Source organism: Oppia nitens, unplaced genomic scaffold (genome assembly GCF_028296485.1).
Source record: "Oppia nitens isolate AA-2021 unplaced genomic scaffold, nextdenovo-longstitch-racon4-pilon3 scaffold26_pilon_pilon_pilon, whole genome shotgun sequence".
NCBI lineage: Eukaryota > Metazoa > Arthropoda > Arachnida > Sarcoptiformes > Oppiidae > Oppia > Oppia nitens.
Window position 1 is genome coordinate 871,176 of NW_026533206.1, and position 17,292 is coordinate 888,467.

A 17,292-nucleotide genomic window follows, 5' to 3' on the forward strand; every position below is an offset into this window, starting at 1 on the left:
GAAAATATTTAATTTTTTAATAATGCAATACATTTATGTTTGTGACTATATTAATATATATTTATCTAATCATATAATTTGATAATATCATGAAAAAAATAGTCACACACACACATAAATGTATTACACCATTAAAAAATTAAATATTTTTATATAAATTAATATATATATATATATATATATATTGTGATAATATTGTTAACAGTCACATAAAATATATTACACCATCAAAAAAATTTATTAATTATTATCTATATATAAATTCATGTAAACTTTATTTTATTAAACATTAATTACTGTGTAGTTGAGAGTATCTAAATAAAAAAAACATAAATTTTAGTGATTTTATAAAATAATAAAAAATATAACTCTAATAATAATGTCTACAATTAAAAATACAATTACCGATGCAGGAAAAGCAATTAATATTGCCAATAGTATGGACTGTAGTTCCGTAGAGAAAGCAGCTTGTGGTATGTTATTATTTAGAATAACCTAACCTAACCTAACCTAACTTAACCTAACTTAACCTAACTTAACCTAACCTAACCTAACCTAACCTAACCTAAACTAAACTAAACTAACCTAAACTAAACTAACCTAAACTAAACTAACCTAACCTAACCTAACCTAACCTAACCTAACCTAACCTAACCTAACCTAACCTAACCTAACTTAACCTAACTTAACCTAACTTAACCTAACTTAACCTAACTTAACCTAACCTAAAACTTTGTTTGACCAATCATATTTTAAAATATACATATATATATATATATATAAATTTTAAAAATGTGATTGGGTAAACAATATATATGGGTATATATATATAATATATATATATTATATATTATTATTGTTATTATTGTTATTATTGTTATTATTGTTATTATTGTTATTATTGTTATTATTGTTATTATTGTTATTATTGTTATTATTGTTATTATTGTTATTATTATATATTATATATTATATAATTGTATCTAGCAACAATTGGCGGAGCAATTGGCGCATCGGGAGCCACGGGTTGTCTGCAGGACTGTCTCGATGGCGGTTCAATGGGTGCTACCGTTGCCAACATTGCTAACTCCATAAGTCCCGGTTGTCTGGATCCGGGTGTTTGTAGTAAGTATTTATAAAAATTTTCAACAACAAAAAATTAAAATAATAAATATTTATAATTTTTTCCCTATTATTAGTTGCTACCGGTGTTGTTGTCGGCATAGCGGCCAATGTTGACGGCGAAAAAATCATGGAGGCCATGAAAAATGATGGCCAACAAGATAAGGATTGGGCGGAAATGTGCCCGGGYTATATTGGTGCATCGGATATTTAAGTGGATAAAAAATTGATCTGGAACAAATTAATATTAATTGATTTTTTAAATTTAGTWGCTATTATTAAATGCTATTTTCTATAATAATTTTAACATGTTAAAATTTTGTAATAATTTTAACTAGTTATTATATTGTAATAATTTTTAACTAGTTATTTTATTGTAATAATTTTTAACATGTTATTTTATTGTAATAATTTTTAACATGTTATTTTATTGTAATAATTTTTAACATGTTATTTTATTGTAATAATTTTTAACATGTTATTTTATTGTAATAATTTTTAACATGTTATTTTATTGTAATAATTTTTAACATGTTATTTTTTGTAATAATTTTAACTAGTTATTTTATTGTAATAATTTTAACTAGTTATTTTATTGTAATAATTTTAACTAGTTATTTTATTGTAATAATTTTTAACATGTTAAAATTTTGTAATAATTTTAACTAGTTATTATATTGTAATAATTTTAACTAGTTATTATATTGTAATAATTTTAACTAGTTATTTTATTGTAATAATTTTAACTAGTTATTTTATTGTAATAATTTTTAACATGTTATTTTATTGTATTAATTTTAACTAGTTATTATATTGTAATAATTTTAACTAGTTATTTTATTGTAATAATTTTAACTAGTTATTTTATTGTAATAATTTTAACTAGTTATTTTATTGTAATAATTTTAACTAGTTATTTTATTGTAATAATTTTAACTAGTTATTTTATTGTAATAATTTTAACTAGTTATTTTATTGTAATAATTTTTAACATGTTATTTTTTAAAAATAAAATAAATACTGATAGTATAGTAGATTTTAATATTATATATATATATATATATATATACTTATATAAACCTTATATATAATATTCTTAGTTTAAATAGTAATAATTTGAAAAATTTATTTTTTAAAAATTATTAAAACATTTTATTTTAATATAATTTSATAATAATTTTATACAATAAGATTCATTTTTGTTGTTTTATTATTATATTATTTTCTTTATAAAATTAAATAAATAAATAATTACTTAATAGTATCAATAAAATTGTTTCCTAATGTATTAAAAACTTTATACAATATTTAGTTTTTAATAATAATAATATTATTTTATTGTTGCTATAATTATCCAAACAAAACATACATATTGTCATTGCTATCATATTATTATTAAATTATATTTTTAAAAATTTTATTTAATAGTATATATATATACACAGTATATTTAAGTATAAGAAACTTAAACCTTAAATTAAATCATCAAAAAAAACAGTTTATTTTCTACTTATTGATAGACAAACATTATATTATTAAGCAATATATATACAGTATATATACAGTATATATACAGTATATATACAGTATATATATATAAATATATATATATAGTATAATATCTAACAACTAGTTTTAGTATTATATATATATATATATATTATTTTCTATTTATATATTATTATTATTATTATTAAAAGATTAGATACATTTAGTAGTATTATGATAGACATTGAATGTATGGATACTATATTTAGTTAGTTTTTTGTTTGATTGCAAATAAAAACATATACAGTATATATAATAACTAAATAATAGTTATTTTTATATACAGTATAGAAATTGATAGACAAAACAAAATATATATATATTAAAACTATTTATTTATTTATTGTTTTTACTTGTGTTTACATTATTAGTTGTATCTATGATTTATATACTGTATATATATATATAGTAAAWATAGTTAATATATTGTACTTATATTTGTAAAAAAATATATTAACTAATGTTRTTATAATATAATATAAATAAATATAATATTAAATATATATATTGTATATATAAACTATTTATAAAGAGTTATATATAAATAAATAATTTTATAATCTTATATATATATAAATCTTATATTTTATTTATAGTTTATTATTATTATTATTATTATTATTCTAGACTATGGCTTATATATACTGTATGTATAGTACAGTTAAGTCCATAAAATTGTTTGACAACTTTTAGATACAAGTTGTCTATTCATTGTTAGTTGTGATGTCCATTGAGATATAAGATTCACAATATATTATATATATAGATATAACTGTATATATACTGTATATATATATATATAATATAAAACCTAAATCAATGTTGCCATGGATGTGCTGCTCCCGGGCTTATGGATCAATATATATGGCTAACCAGTTCACTGCCAATTTCAATACAACCTCAATAACTACTAATGGTTAGGACATATAGATATATATACTGTATATATATATATATACTGAATATACTGTATATATAAGTTATCTAATAAATTATACATAGAGTATAACTACTATTTATTTATTTAAAAAAAATTAATTTTATTTAATAATAATAATAATTATTATTATTTTCAACAATAATTAATGTAATTAATGTCTGTTTTAAAAAAAATAATAATAATAAACATTAAAATATAAAAATAATTAAATTATTGTTTTGTCAAAAATAAACAAAAAATTTTATTTTCCAAATCTAATTTTATAAAATAAAATTAAAAATTAAAATTATTTCATTATAATTAATATAAATTATACTTAACAATAACTCTGAAAAATAAATTTATTTGTTTTATTTTAATTATTAGTTTTTAAAATATAAAAATAAAAATTAATTAACAATTCATGGTTTATATCAATTTAGACATTACTGTAAATTATATATAATTTATTTGTTTTGTTATAATTTAATAATATAAGTATAATTTATTTATTTTTGAATTTATAATATATATATATATATATATAATTTATATGTTAGTATAGTATTTTATATTATTATAAATATTTATTTTATTTTAGCACAAAAATATTTAGTAAAAATATAAAGCATTTGTTTACTATTATATAATATATTTTCAAAAAAAAAACATAAATTAAATAAATGTTGTGTAAATAAAAATATATTATACTATAAATTATATTAAATATTAAAAATGTTTTCTATTAAAATATATAATATTATATACTGTATATTGTAGTTATTATACAATTATTTATTTTAAAAATTTAAAAGGTATTTAAAAATAGGTAAAAATTATTTTTAATATTATTTTTATTATTTTTTGTAGAAAAACAATTGATTGGCAATCAATCAAAAATCAATGCAATTTTATATAATAAAAATTAAGTTTATATTATTATTGTTAGTATTTTGTGTATAAAAAATTCACTAAAAATATTATAAATATATATATTTTAAAGTAAAATCCATTAAAAACCATTAAAATATATAAGAAATATTTTATAATAATATTATTAAGTGTTTTATATTTTTAAAAAATGAATTATTATTATTAGAGTATTTTATTAAATGATATATTAGTTTCAAATTAATAAAATCATATTTATTTTTATATTAATAAAAAACAAGTAGTTTATTAAACATATTACACATTTAGTACTACATATTATATGAAAACAATTTTATAGTGCATTATATATGTTATCCATAATATATATATATATTTTTAAAAATAAATTATGTCAAGAATATTCTGTAATAAATTAAAATAAATTTATATATTATATATAAGGAATATTCATATTTTTGTTGATAATAATAATAATAATAATAATAATATTTAATAATAATTATCTTTAGTCACCAGTGGTTGTTATCAGTATATATAAAAATAGTATGTCTTATAAATAATACATTAATGTCGGTGTCATCAAAAAACACATTGCATATGCAGTTTTATGATTGATTACTATGTATGTATGTGTGTATATATATATGTGTGTATGTGTTTGTATATATATATGTGTGTGTATTTTGTGTATGTGTGTGTATATATGTGTATGTGTTTGTATATATATGTGTGTGTATGCGTATATATGTGTATGTGTATATATGTGTATGTGTTTGTATGTGTATGTATGTGTATGTATGTGTATATATGTGTATGTGTTTGTATATATGTGTGTGTATGTGTTTGTATGTGTATGTGTGTGTAAAATTATATATATATGTATGTATGTTAAGTTTTAGTTTAACTAAAATTTGTTAATTAAAAAAAAAAATCTAACAAACCATTGAAATGATTAAAAGCTATTGAATTATTGTTTTAAAGTTTGTGTGTATGTATGCATGCAATAGTTAGCTTTATAAATTATATACTGTATACTGTAGTAATATAATTTAATCCCAGTGCCATAGTATATGATTAAATAAAAATTATGCTGATTTATTAGTTATATTTAACACACACACACACACACACACACACACACACACACACACACACACACACACACACACACACACACACACACATACACACATACACACACATACATACATAAACACACACATACATGCATACACACACACAGTTAGTTATGTAAATTTATTAGATTCAATAATATATTTAAATACATAAATAAAGTATAAATTATGCAAAACTTTTATTTATCTATCAATAAGTATATAACATATATATATATAAAGTTTGTTTAATATAAATCCTAAAAAAAATATTTTGTATCATTCAGTCAAACATAAATAAAAATAGGATTCATTTTTTTTTGTTATTTATTATATTTATTGTATTGAATAACAATAATAATTGAATAATGAATTTATTATTATTATACTTACATTTTATACAAAATATTTAAATTTATGATGATTTTTATTTTAAAAAAAATTATCATGCTTATTTTGATTTATCTATTTATTTTGTTATTATTATTATTATATTTATTATTGTTATTTAGGTTTATATCAATTTTTTAAAACTTAAAATTATAAATTTTAATAATAATAATAAATATTTTATTTATTTGAGTTTAGTATTTATGAATTTAATAGATAAATAAATTTAAAATATATATATATATAATTCAAGTGTAAATTTATTATTATTATTATATTATTATTATCTTATTAAACCAAATATTATTATCAATAATTATCTGATTTATAATTTTACATAAAATAATAATAAATTATTAATAATATAATGTTTATTAAATATATTAAACAAAACATAACTTATAAAACTTTTGAATAGTTTTTATTTTATTTATAAATTTGGTATTTTTATTATATATGTATTAAACTTTTTTTAAAATATATATTTAAATATTTTTTTGTATTTAATTTATTATTATTTTGTTGTCTTTTAAAAAAAAATAATACATAGAAATGGATTATAGATATAAATCTCAATTTGTTTTGTTTTTTATTTATTTTATTTTGGTTTCAATATCTATAATATAAATCATAATAATATTTTGTTTTTTTTATTTTGAAAACAATGGATTTGATATTATTATTTTGAATATAAAATATTTTTTGTTGTTGTTATTAGATATATATCGATATATATCAATAACATGTAAATAATAGTTTTGTAAATATATATTTAAAAGTGAATTTAAATTGAATTTTTAGTTTTAAATAAAATATTATATATACCATAAAAACTATTATTTAATTTTAATTATTTTATTTAATAAAATTGTATTCAAATAATTTTTTTTTATTTAACTAATAATACAATAAATATTAATACTGTATATACTATATAATATTAGTTTAACTTAAACTAATTTTATAATAAAGTTAACATATTTTTTATATAATATTTTTTGTTATGTGGATGTAATCTATTATATATATATATATATATATATATATATATATATATATATATATATAATAAATATAGTTATAAAATAATAAATTGAGAGAAAATAATAGACAAAATCCATTTGTTTTATTTGTATCGATATTTTATTTTAACAATTTTTAAACATAGATTTTAACTATAATAATAATAATAAAAATAATTTATAATATATTTTAGGTTATATGTTAAGCTTGTTAGTCAATAATCACAAATGTTACCTTAAATATATATATATATATATATATATATATATATATATATATATATAATCATATATATAATATATAATATATAACTTAAGAGAGTTGACATATAGAAAATAGATAATAAAAAAATAAAACATAAAATAAAATTGTTATAAAAAATATATGATTTTTTCTATATATGTAATGTCTTTATATCATCATAACTCATGTCATCATTAAAACAAAAATAAAAAAATATAACAAATATAATAATAATGTTTTCGCAAACTATTAATATATATATATATTGCGAACTATGAACTATAGATAAAATAGTTAGAAAAAAATAAAATAAAACACAAAAAATCATTATTTAGTTTATATATTAGTTAAATTTATATAATAAAAAAAGTATTTTAGTTTTTTTTATTGTATTTTCAATTAATAAATATATAACTTTTATTTTAAATTGATATATCAATTGTTGATAATAAACTGTATATAAATTGCTTAATATAATAGTAATGTAATGTTTTAAACATTTTACAGAAATAAAAAAAATAATTAATGCATTTATTGTGTTTTATTTGATTTATTATAATTAAAATGTTTTTTGTTGTTTAAAAATAAAATTGTAATAAATTTAATGCAACAAAAAAATACGAAATATTTGATATTATTATTATTATAATACTTATTATATAAATTAAAATTTGCTTTTATTATACAACTGTTGTATACTTTTTTTTCATAAATAAAATATAAATTACAAGTGTTTTCAATTGAAAAAAAATTGTTATAAAATATAATATTTTTTAGAAACATTATAATTATTTTTTTTTTAAAAATAAATATTTTATTTTGAAATAAAAGGCGATTTAATATTATATACTATTTAATAATAAAAAATATAACAAATTTATTAAATATTTAATATAAATAATATAATACAACAAAATTTAATTCACTTAAACTTAAAACTTTTATACTAAACTCATAATTTATAAATAATTATTATATATATATAATGTATTTTTTGACATCACTTTTCACTATTTATTTATTATTTAAGTCTATTTTAATTTCATAGCTATTAATCATAGACTTTAAAGAAAAATATCATTTATTAAAAAATAAATTTTTAGTTATATATACAGAATATTTATATTTGTTAGTAAAAAATCAGTTTAAAAACTATATTACTGTATATATATACTGATATATATATATATATATATTGTATAATAAATTTATTAGAAAAAAAGTAATTAATAATTTAAACACACAAAAAAAGTTAAGATTACAAAAAAACAATAATAATAATAATAATAATAACAAAAATAAACAACAAATGTTTTTTGATTATGATTGAAATGTTTTGTTAGAAAATTAAATATTTATTTACACACATACAAACACATACATACATACATACATACACACACACACACACACATATATATATATATACATACACACACATACATACATATACACATATATACACAGATACATACATGGATATACTTATACACACATATATACATACATATACACATATATACACAGATACATACATAGATATACTTATACACACATATATACATACATATACACATATATACACAGATACAACCAAACAGATATTGTTACTATTGTTATAATAATAACAAAAAAAATAAATTAATAAATAAAATATAAAACCTTAAATTAATTACACACACAAACACAAAGTCAAAAAAATGGGATTGACTGAACTGCGGTCAGCAATGGGAAATTCTGCGGTCGGCTAATACTCGAATACGGTAGGTCAGATGTTGCGGTCACCAATAGAAAAGTTGTAGAGGACAAAAAGTTTATGTTGAAATGTATGGTCAAAAAAAATATCTGACCACTAGGGACCACATAAAAAAATTAAAACTTGTATTTTATAACTAATGATGCTGCGGTCAGCCATATCTCGAATATGGTTGGTCAGATGTTGCGGTCACCAATAGAAAAGTTGTAGAGGACAAAAAGTTTATGTTGAAATGTATGGTCAAAAAAAATATCTGACCACTAGGGACCACATAAAAAAATTAAAACTTGTATTTTATAACTAATGATGCTGCGGTCAGCCATATCTCGAATATGGTTGGTCAGATGTTGCGGTCACCAATAGAAAAGTTGTAGAGGACAAAAAGTTTATGTTGAAATGTATGGTCAAAAAAAATATCTGACCACTAGGGACCACATAAAAAAATTAAAACTTGTATTTTATAACTAATGATGCTGCGGTCAGCCATATCTCGAATATGGTTGGTCAGATGTTGCGGTCACCAATAGAAAAGTTGTAGAGGACAAAAAGTTTATGTTGAAATGTACAGTATATTACTGTTAATTGTATAATAAATTTGATATAATGTTTGTTATCTCAAAAAGTTTGTATAATATATTGTATATATATATATATAGATATAGCATAAAATATTTTGTTTAAAAATTTTTATATCATGTAAAACATATATATATTGAATATTATATTGAATATATATATATACAGTAGTTTATATACACATTTTATGATAATGTTTTATATATATACTGTATATTTATTTTATTGATAATAATAATTAGATATAATAGTATAATAGTATAGTAAAGCAAAAAATAAAATATTTAAAACAATTTTTGTTGTTTTTTGTTGTTGTATTGAATTTGAAGACAACAGTCATTATTATTATTCATTATTTTGATGGACAGTCAGGTTGTCGGTCAGGATGTGACTGTTTAATAGCGTCAACCGATGCCAACAGATAGTCATTGATTGAGGAAATTATCGGAAACTTTTCGACATCGACACCAAAACGTCGGGCATTGTTCACCTGCGGTACCAGACATAGGTCGGCCATTGTTAGCTGATTACCGACACAATACTTGGCACCGTTGGTTGCGGTGCTGGTGCTGGTGCTGGTGGTTGTCTGGGCTAACAATTTATCCAATAGTTTGAATTTGGTTTCAATCCAATATTTTGACCAAGCTAAACCATGATTGGCTGAATCTAATATATATATATACACACAGGGGTATCAATCAATCAATCAAATTGTTGTGATGATTGAGGACATGGACATACAGGTGCTTCAATACTGTATATATATGTATAATGTTTACAAATTATATCAAAAATTATTTTTAATTAATTTAGTTGTTTTTTTGTTTTGTTTATTATACCAGATATTTTTATAAATATAAAAAGTGATATTTTTCAAACATAATATTTGATTTTTTATATTTAGTGTATATATATAATTTTTGTATTTAATTTTTATATTTAATTTTTGTATATAATTTTTGTATATAATTTTTGCATATAATTTATATAATTTTTGTATTTAATTTTTGTATATAATTTTTGCATATAATTTATATAATTTTTGTATATAATTTTTGTATATAATTTTTGTATATAATTTTTGTATATAATTTTTGTATTTAATTTTTGTATTTAATTTTTGTATTTAATTTTTGTATTTAATTTTTGTATTTAATTTTTGTATTTAATTTTTGTATTTAATTTTTGTATTTAATTTTTGTATTTAATTTTTGTATTTAATTTTTGTATATAATTTTTGTATATAATTTTTGTAGTTAATTTTTGTATATAATTTATATAATATAATATATATATATATACAGTATATTACTTGTAATTTATCTTAGATGTGTATGTGTATGTATGTGTGTGTGTGTGTGTGTGTGTGTGTGTGTGTATGTATGTATGTATGTATGTATGTGTGTGTGTGTGTGTATGTATGTATGTATGTGTGTGTGTGTGTGTGTGTGTGTGTGTGTGTGTGTGTGTGTGTTAATAACTATCTACTTTACTTTATTTGATTAAAAAAAGCAAAATAAAATAAAAATCATAATTAAATGATAATCTCGATAGATATATCAATTTGCAAATTTTGTATAAATTGGATGCTTATGTAGGTGTGATAGTATATATATATATATATATAATTTATATAAATTATAAGTGTGTGTGTGTGTGTGTGTGGGCTAGTAGTATGATTTATTACATAACATATAAATTAACAAAACAAACAAACAAACAAAAAATATTTTAGGTGTTTATATTTGACAACAACAACAAAAAAAACCAATTAATTATCATAAAATAAAAAACAACTTTTTTGTTGGTTTTGTTTATTAATATATATAACACTTACTGTATATATATATATAACACATTACTACCAGAAAAAAACAAACAAAATAAATAAAAAAAAAGATTTATTTAATATTCAATTGTTAAAAAATAACCTCATAAACCTCAACAAACAAAATATACAGTGAATACTACTGTATATAAAATTTATATACAGTAGTATACTATACAATATATGACATTTAATATTATCATAAAAAAAACTTGATCCCAGGGTTTTAAAATATTTTGTTATTTTTTCTATATAATTGTTATTCATTTAATTTAATTATATATATATTTATACCTTAATCCCATGTTTTCATATATCAATGCAAATAAACCATTAATTTAGTTAATGTGATTTAATAATAAATTAAAATATTGATGATCACTGGGGAATAGGTATGTATAATATGTGTGTGTGTTGTGTGTATGTGTGTGCATGTGTGTGCATGTGTGTGTATGTGTGTGTATGTGTGTGTATGTGTGTGTATGTGTGTGTATGTGTGTGTATGTGTGTGTATGTGTGTGTATGTGTGTGTATGTGTGTGTATGTGTGTGTATGTGTGTGTATGTGTGTGTATGTGTGTGTATGTGTGTGTATGTGTGTGTATGTGTGTGTATGTGTGTGTATGTGTGTGTATGTGTGTGTATGTGTGTGTATGTGTGTGTATGTGTGTGTATGTGTGTGTATGTGTGTGTATGTGTGTGTATGTGTGTGTATGTGTGTGTATGTGTGTGTATGTGTGTGTATGTGTGTGTATGTGTGTGTATGTGAGTGTATGTGAGTGTATGTGTGTCTATCTGTGTGTGTATGTGTGTGTGTATGTATGTATATATATATGTGTGTGTGTGTGTGTGTTTGGCTTATCATTTATATTTATAGATAGTATATAAGATTTATAACATACATATTGTATATATAAGTTTGTATATAAATTTTATATACAATACAACACTTGATAAAGTAAATGGAAATTTATTTCCGTATCTCTCACTATAAAAAAAATATATTTTATTTAATTTAATATATTTTTTGGATAAATAATTTTAAATTTTTTTGTTTATCTCTACTGTTTAAGTAAAAAGTATATTTTGTTTATAATAATAATAATAAATTTTCATTACATTTTACAATCAAAAAAAACAAAACAATACAATAATTTATTATTTATTTATTTGCCAACTAAAACAATTTTTAATTAACTAAATTTAAATATTTATATATCAAAAATTCAATAATTAATTATAATTAAAATACTAATCTTTTTAACAGTAATTACTAATAAATAAATTAATTTTGAGTATAAAAGATTTAAAATAGATATTTGTATTAAAATATTTTTTATCTTAGATTTTCAGATTTGTTTAATTAATTAATTAATTAATTCAATAAAATAAATAATTGAAATAATTATCTATTATTTACATTAATTTTTTTTCTCATAAAATTTTTAAGTTTTTAACATGAATTCATTGATTGATCAATCAATCAATTAATGTTTTGATTTATTTAATAATAATAATAATAATAATAATAAGTCATGAAAGATATCATAAGATTTTTTTTGATTATTATTATTATTTGTATTATTATTATTATACAGATATATATAAATATATTGTAAAGGCATAGAAATTGCTAACATTTTTTGTGTTTTTTTTGTTGATTAAAACTATTTTATCAACAAATATATAAAAAAAACATAACAAATATTTTGCGAAATATCTGAAATTTTTCTGAAATCATATAATAATTAAATCTATTATATTATATATATATATAAAAGATTATAAAAATAATAGTTGTTTTTGTTATCAAATTAAAATGTTTGTACAGATTTGTGAGTAAAAATATATATATAATTAAATCATTAATTATATAGTATTTAATATATTGTGTGAAATAGTTGTGTAAAATGAAAATTATTAGTAATTTTTATTTAAAGTACTATAATATTAATAATTATATTAAAGTTTAGATATTTAAATAATTTTTTTGCACACTGTTTACATGTTTGATTAATATAAAAAAATACTAATATATTTTTGAATATTTTTATTAAAAAAAATTTACAATAAATTTGGATTAAATTATATCACGATCTCAAATAAAATATTAAAAAAAATAAAATTATATAAAGTATATTAAATATTTATTTAAGTGATATTTAAAATTTACTATCTCAAAATATACAGTATAAATAAAAAATATATGTAATTTGAATAATGTGTATGTGTATGTGTATGTGTATGTGTATGTGTATGTGTATGTGTATGTGTATGTGTATGTGTATGTGTATGTGTATGTGTATGTGTATGTGTATGTGTATGTGTATGTGTATGTGTATGTGTATGTGTATGTGTATGTGTATGTGTATGTGTATGTGTATGTGTATGTGTATGTGTATGTGTATGTGTATGTGTATGTGTATGTGTATGTGTATGTGTATGTGTATGTGTATGTGTATGTGTATGTGTATGTGTATGTGTATGTGTATATGTGTATATGTGTATATGTGTATGTGTATGTGTATGTGTATGTGTATGTGTATGTGTATGTGTATGTGTATGTGTATGTGTATGTGTATGTGTATGTGTATGTGTATGTGTATGTGTATGTGTATGTGTATGTGTATGTGTATGTGTATGTGTATGTGTATGTGTATGTGTATGTGTATGTGTATGTGTATGTGTATGTGTATGTGTATGTGTATGTGTATGTGTATGTGTATGTGTATGTGTATGTGTATGTGTATGTGTATGTGTATGTGTATGTGTATGTGTATGTGTATGTGTATGTGTATGTGTATGTGTATGTGTATGTGTATGTGTATGTGTATGTGTATGTGTATGTGTATGTGTATGTGTATGTGTATGTGTATGTGTATGTGTATGTGTATGTGTATGTGTATGTGTATATGTGTATGTGTATGTGTATGTGTATGTGTATGTGTATGTGTATGTGTATGTGTATGTGTATGTGTATGTGTATGTGTATGTGTATGTGTATGTGTATTGAAATAAAACACAAAATAATAATAAGCGAAATATACTGTACTTATAAAAAAAAGAAAATAATATTTCCGTATATTTTTTCCACCATAAATAAATAAAATATTAAAGTCTACATAAAATATATTATTAAAAATTATCATAAAATACTGTAACAAAAAATATTACTAAACAAAACAAAAAATACAAAAAAAATATATAAATTTTCTATCAATAACTAACACTAACTAAAAAAATAAAAATCTCAAAAATCTTATATCACATTAAAACTTAAAAAACTAAAAAAATTAAATAATTTTTTTTTAAATACTTACCCTTATTTTCGCTACAAATTTCGTCGACTTTTTTCATAACCCCCAGATTCTGGAGCGGCTGAATACCCGACACAATAGTCAAGGCCACAGCCCTGACCTGTGCCCGCAAAATCGGGTCCTCGGGTAACAGTCGACTGCCCTGATTCGGGTACCGGTCCTCCAAATATTCCATAATAGCCATCGATTCAACCAGCACTTGGTTGTCGTCAACTACCAGTGCCGGCACCTGTAGACAGGGATTCAATTGGCGAAACTCCTCAGAGTATTGTTCAGTCTTAACCAGATTTACTGGTCTGTACTCATAGTCGATGCCTTTCAATGCCAGTGCTATAGAAATGATGTCCACAAAAATTATAATTAATTAATTAATTAAATTTAATTATATTATTATGATATTAATTAGCATTAATTATTAGTTTTCTACTTAAATAATAATAATTATTATTATTTTATTTATTTGTATTTTTTTGACAAAATATGTTTAACTTTTTTTTTATTATAATAAAACTTTTTAATTTTATATTTTAATTTCTAATTAATATTTTATTATTAATTAAATTTAATTATAGTATTATATTATTTTGTTTTGTTTTGTTGTTTAGTATTAATTATATCAATAATTTTCTACTAAAATAATAATTATTTTTTTTTTGTTGACAAAATAAAGTTTAATTTTTAATATAATAATAAAACTTTTTAATTTTATATTTTAATTTCCAATTAATTTTTTTGTGATTAATTTAATTAAATTATATCTATATATATATATGTAATAATATTAACTAATAAATTGATTTGTTAAACGTTATGTATGTTTTTACTATTTAAAAAAAAATCAAAATGTATTTATGTTTTATAAACAAAATTTTTTTTAAAATTAATACATTGATAATAATTTCTATATAAAATAAAATTTTAATATTAAATTAAATATGATATCATCCGATATATAGATATTATATTAGACATACCTGTCCTCACTCTCCACGAACATGAGCTCCGGTAGTAACTGTAGAGTATTGGCTATAGAAATACCAAACCATACCATAGATAATGATAGTTAAAATAATAATTAATTAAATAATTAGTTTTTTACATAATATTTAAATTATAACAAAAAATTACAATTACTTTGGCACTACTCATAATGTATTAAAATTTTTTGCTAATTATAATATATGTGTGGACTAAAAAAAATCACTAAAATTTTAACAAAACAATTGATAAACAATTTAAATTAATTTTAATTTAATTAATATTTTTATAAAATAATTTTTCAAAAATCAAATCAAATGGTGTCGTCTATAGCCAGTACATGACTATACTATACAATGTTGTTGTTGTCAACTACAAGCCTCCCTGAGCTTCAACAGTACAGTAAAGTTACTGGAATATATATATATATATATATATATATATACAGTATATATATAATATTAGATGCCAGGCCTTGTATATAATTTATTTTTTTAAATAAAAATGTCATATTGAAGGCCAAACAAGTTTATTATTTTTTGAAAATATTCAATATTATATATATATATAATATTATTATTATTATATATAAAGTTTAGTTTAGTTTGTAATCTGAAATAAATATCTAGAATAGTATATATATGATATTATATTTTTTTGTATTTATATTTATTGTATTTAATTAATTTATTATTATTATTTATTTATTTATAAAATTGTTGCTAACGTTTAAGCTAATTGTTAAACATTTTTTTTAATTAATAAATTAAATAAATTTTCTGTTAAATTAGTAATTATTTTGTTTATTTAGTAAATATTTTTACATTATATATATAGATATCAATATATATATCAATACAATGTATATTTAAGAGTCTCATAGATTACAAATAAATTTTTTTTTTGAAAAAATAAGTTATTAAACTAATTATCTATAAAATTTTTTTTGTTTGTTTTATTATAATTATTAATTAGTTTTTAATTGATTTAGAAAAACATAATCAAATATATTATTTTTAAAAAATAAAATATTATTTTTTTTGAAACTATTAGAAAATTATTTATATTTTGTTTATAAAGATTTATTATTTATAATATAATATTTATTTAAATAACTTTTTTTTCAACCACAAAATTAATTGAATATATTTGTTGTTGTTGTTGTTGTTGTTAACTATTTATAATTTTCAACAAAAAAACACAATTAATAACAAAATAAATTTTAAATTAGATTATTATACTTATTGTTTAATTAATTAATTAATTAAATAATTTTGTATTACACTATTTATTTGCACCATTTAACTGGTATACGTTTCATATGATTAATACACTATAATAATAGATACAAAACATATAAATATTTTAAAAAATAAAATCAATTGTTAATTATATGATAATAATGTATAAAAAAAAATTTTTTTTAATTAATTATTATTTTACTTACAAAATAATGGCAAACACCGGCCAATGCTATACAGCCAACAGTACACGGTTTGATAGTAACTAATTGGCCATAAACTACATTACCAATTACAGCACCGGTAGCTGCTTTAGCTAACGGTTCACAGGCTAGTGAATCGA

The 17,292-nt window shown here is 18.9% G+C and overlaps 2 protein-coding genes across 3 annotated transcripts; one reads left to right on the forward strand and one right to left on the reverse strand.

Annotated features, from left to right (window-relative positions):
- Positions 1-295: 295 nt before the first annotated feature.
- On the forward strand, positions 296-1,352 carry LOC128954267 (uncharacterized). Its single transcript, XM_054299842.1, has 3 exons — positions 296-473; positions 988-1,125; positions 1,200-1,352. The coding sequence occupies exons 1-3, from the start codon at positions 380-382 to the stop codon at positions 1,334-1,336; spliced, it is 369 nt and encodes a 122-aa protein (XP_054155817.1). The 5' UTR covers positions 296-379; the 3' UTR covers positions 1,337-1,352.
- An 8,459-nt stretch (positions 1,353-9,811) lies between these two features.
- Positions 9,812-16,105, reverse strand: LOC128954280 (maleylacetoacetate isomerase-like). Of its 2 annotated transcripts, none has more exons than XM_054299858.1 (4): positions 15,865-16,105; positions 15,705-15,756; positions 14,734-15,060; positions 9,812-10,252 (listed from the first exon to the last, which is right to left on the reverse strand). In XM_054299858.1, exons 1-4 carry the CDS (start codon positions 15,877-15,879, stop codon positions 9,939-9,941), a joined length of 708 nt encoding a protein of 235 aa, XP_054155833.1. In that variant the 5' UTR covers positions 15,880-16,105; the 3' UTR covers positions 9,812-9,938. The 2 variants fall into 2 exon arrangements, with proteins under 2 accessions (XP_054155833.1, XP_054155832.1); XM_054299857.1 differs by having other exon boundaries at positions 15,859-16,105.
- Between the last annotated feature and the right edge of the window lie 1,187 nt (positions 16,106-17,292).

Bases quoted from the DNA above. Each gene is read 5' to 3' on its own strand.
- LOC128954280 (XM_054299857.1), bottom strand. From the start codon at position 15,879: ATGAGTAGTGCCAAAGTAATT. The intron at 15,757-15,858 runs GTAATTTTTTGT...GTATTTCTATAG, and splicing joins TGAGTAGTGCCAAAGTAATT to CCAATACTCTACAGTTACTA. The intron at 10,253-14,733 runs GTAAGTATTTAA...TATATATATTAG, and splicing joins AATTTGTAGCGAAAATAAGG to ATTCAGCCAATCATGGTTTA.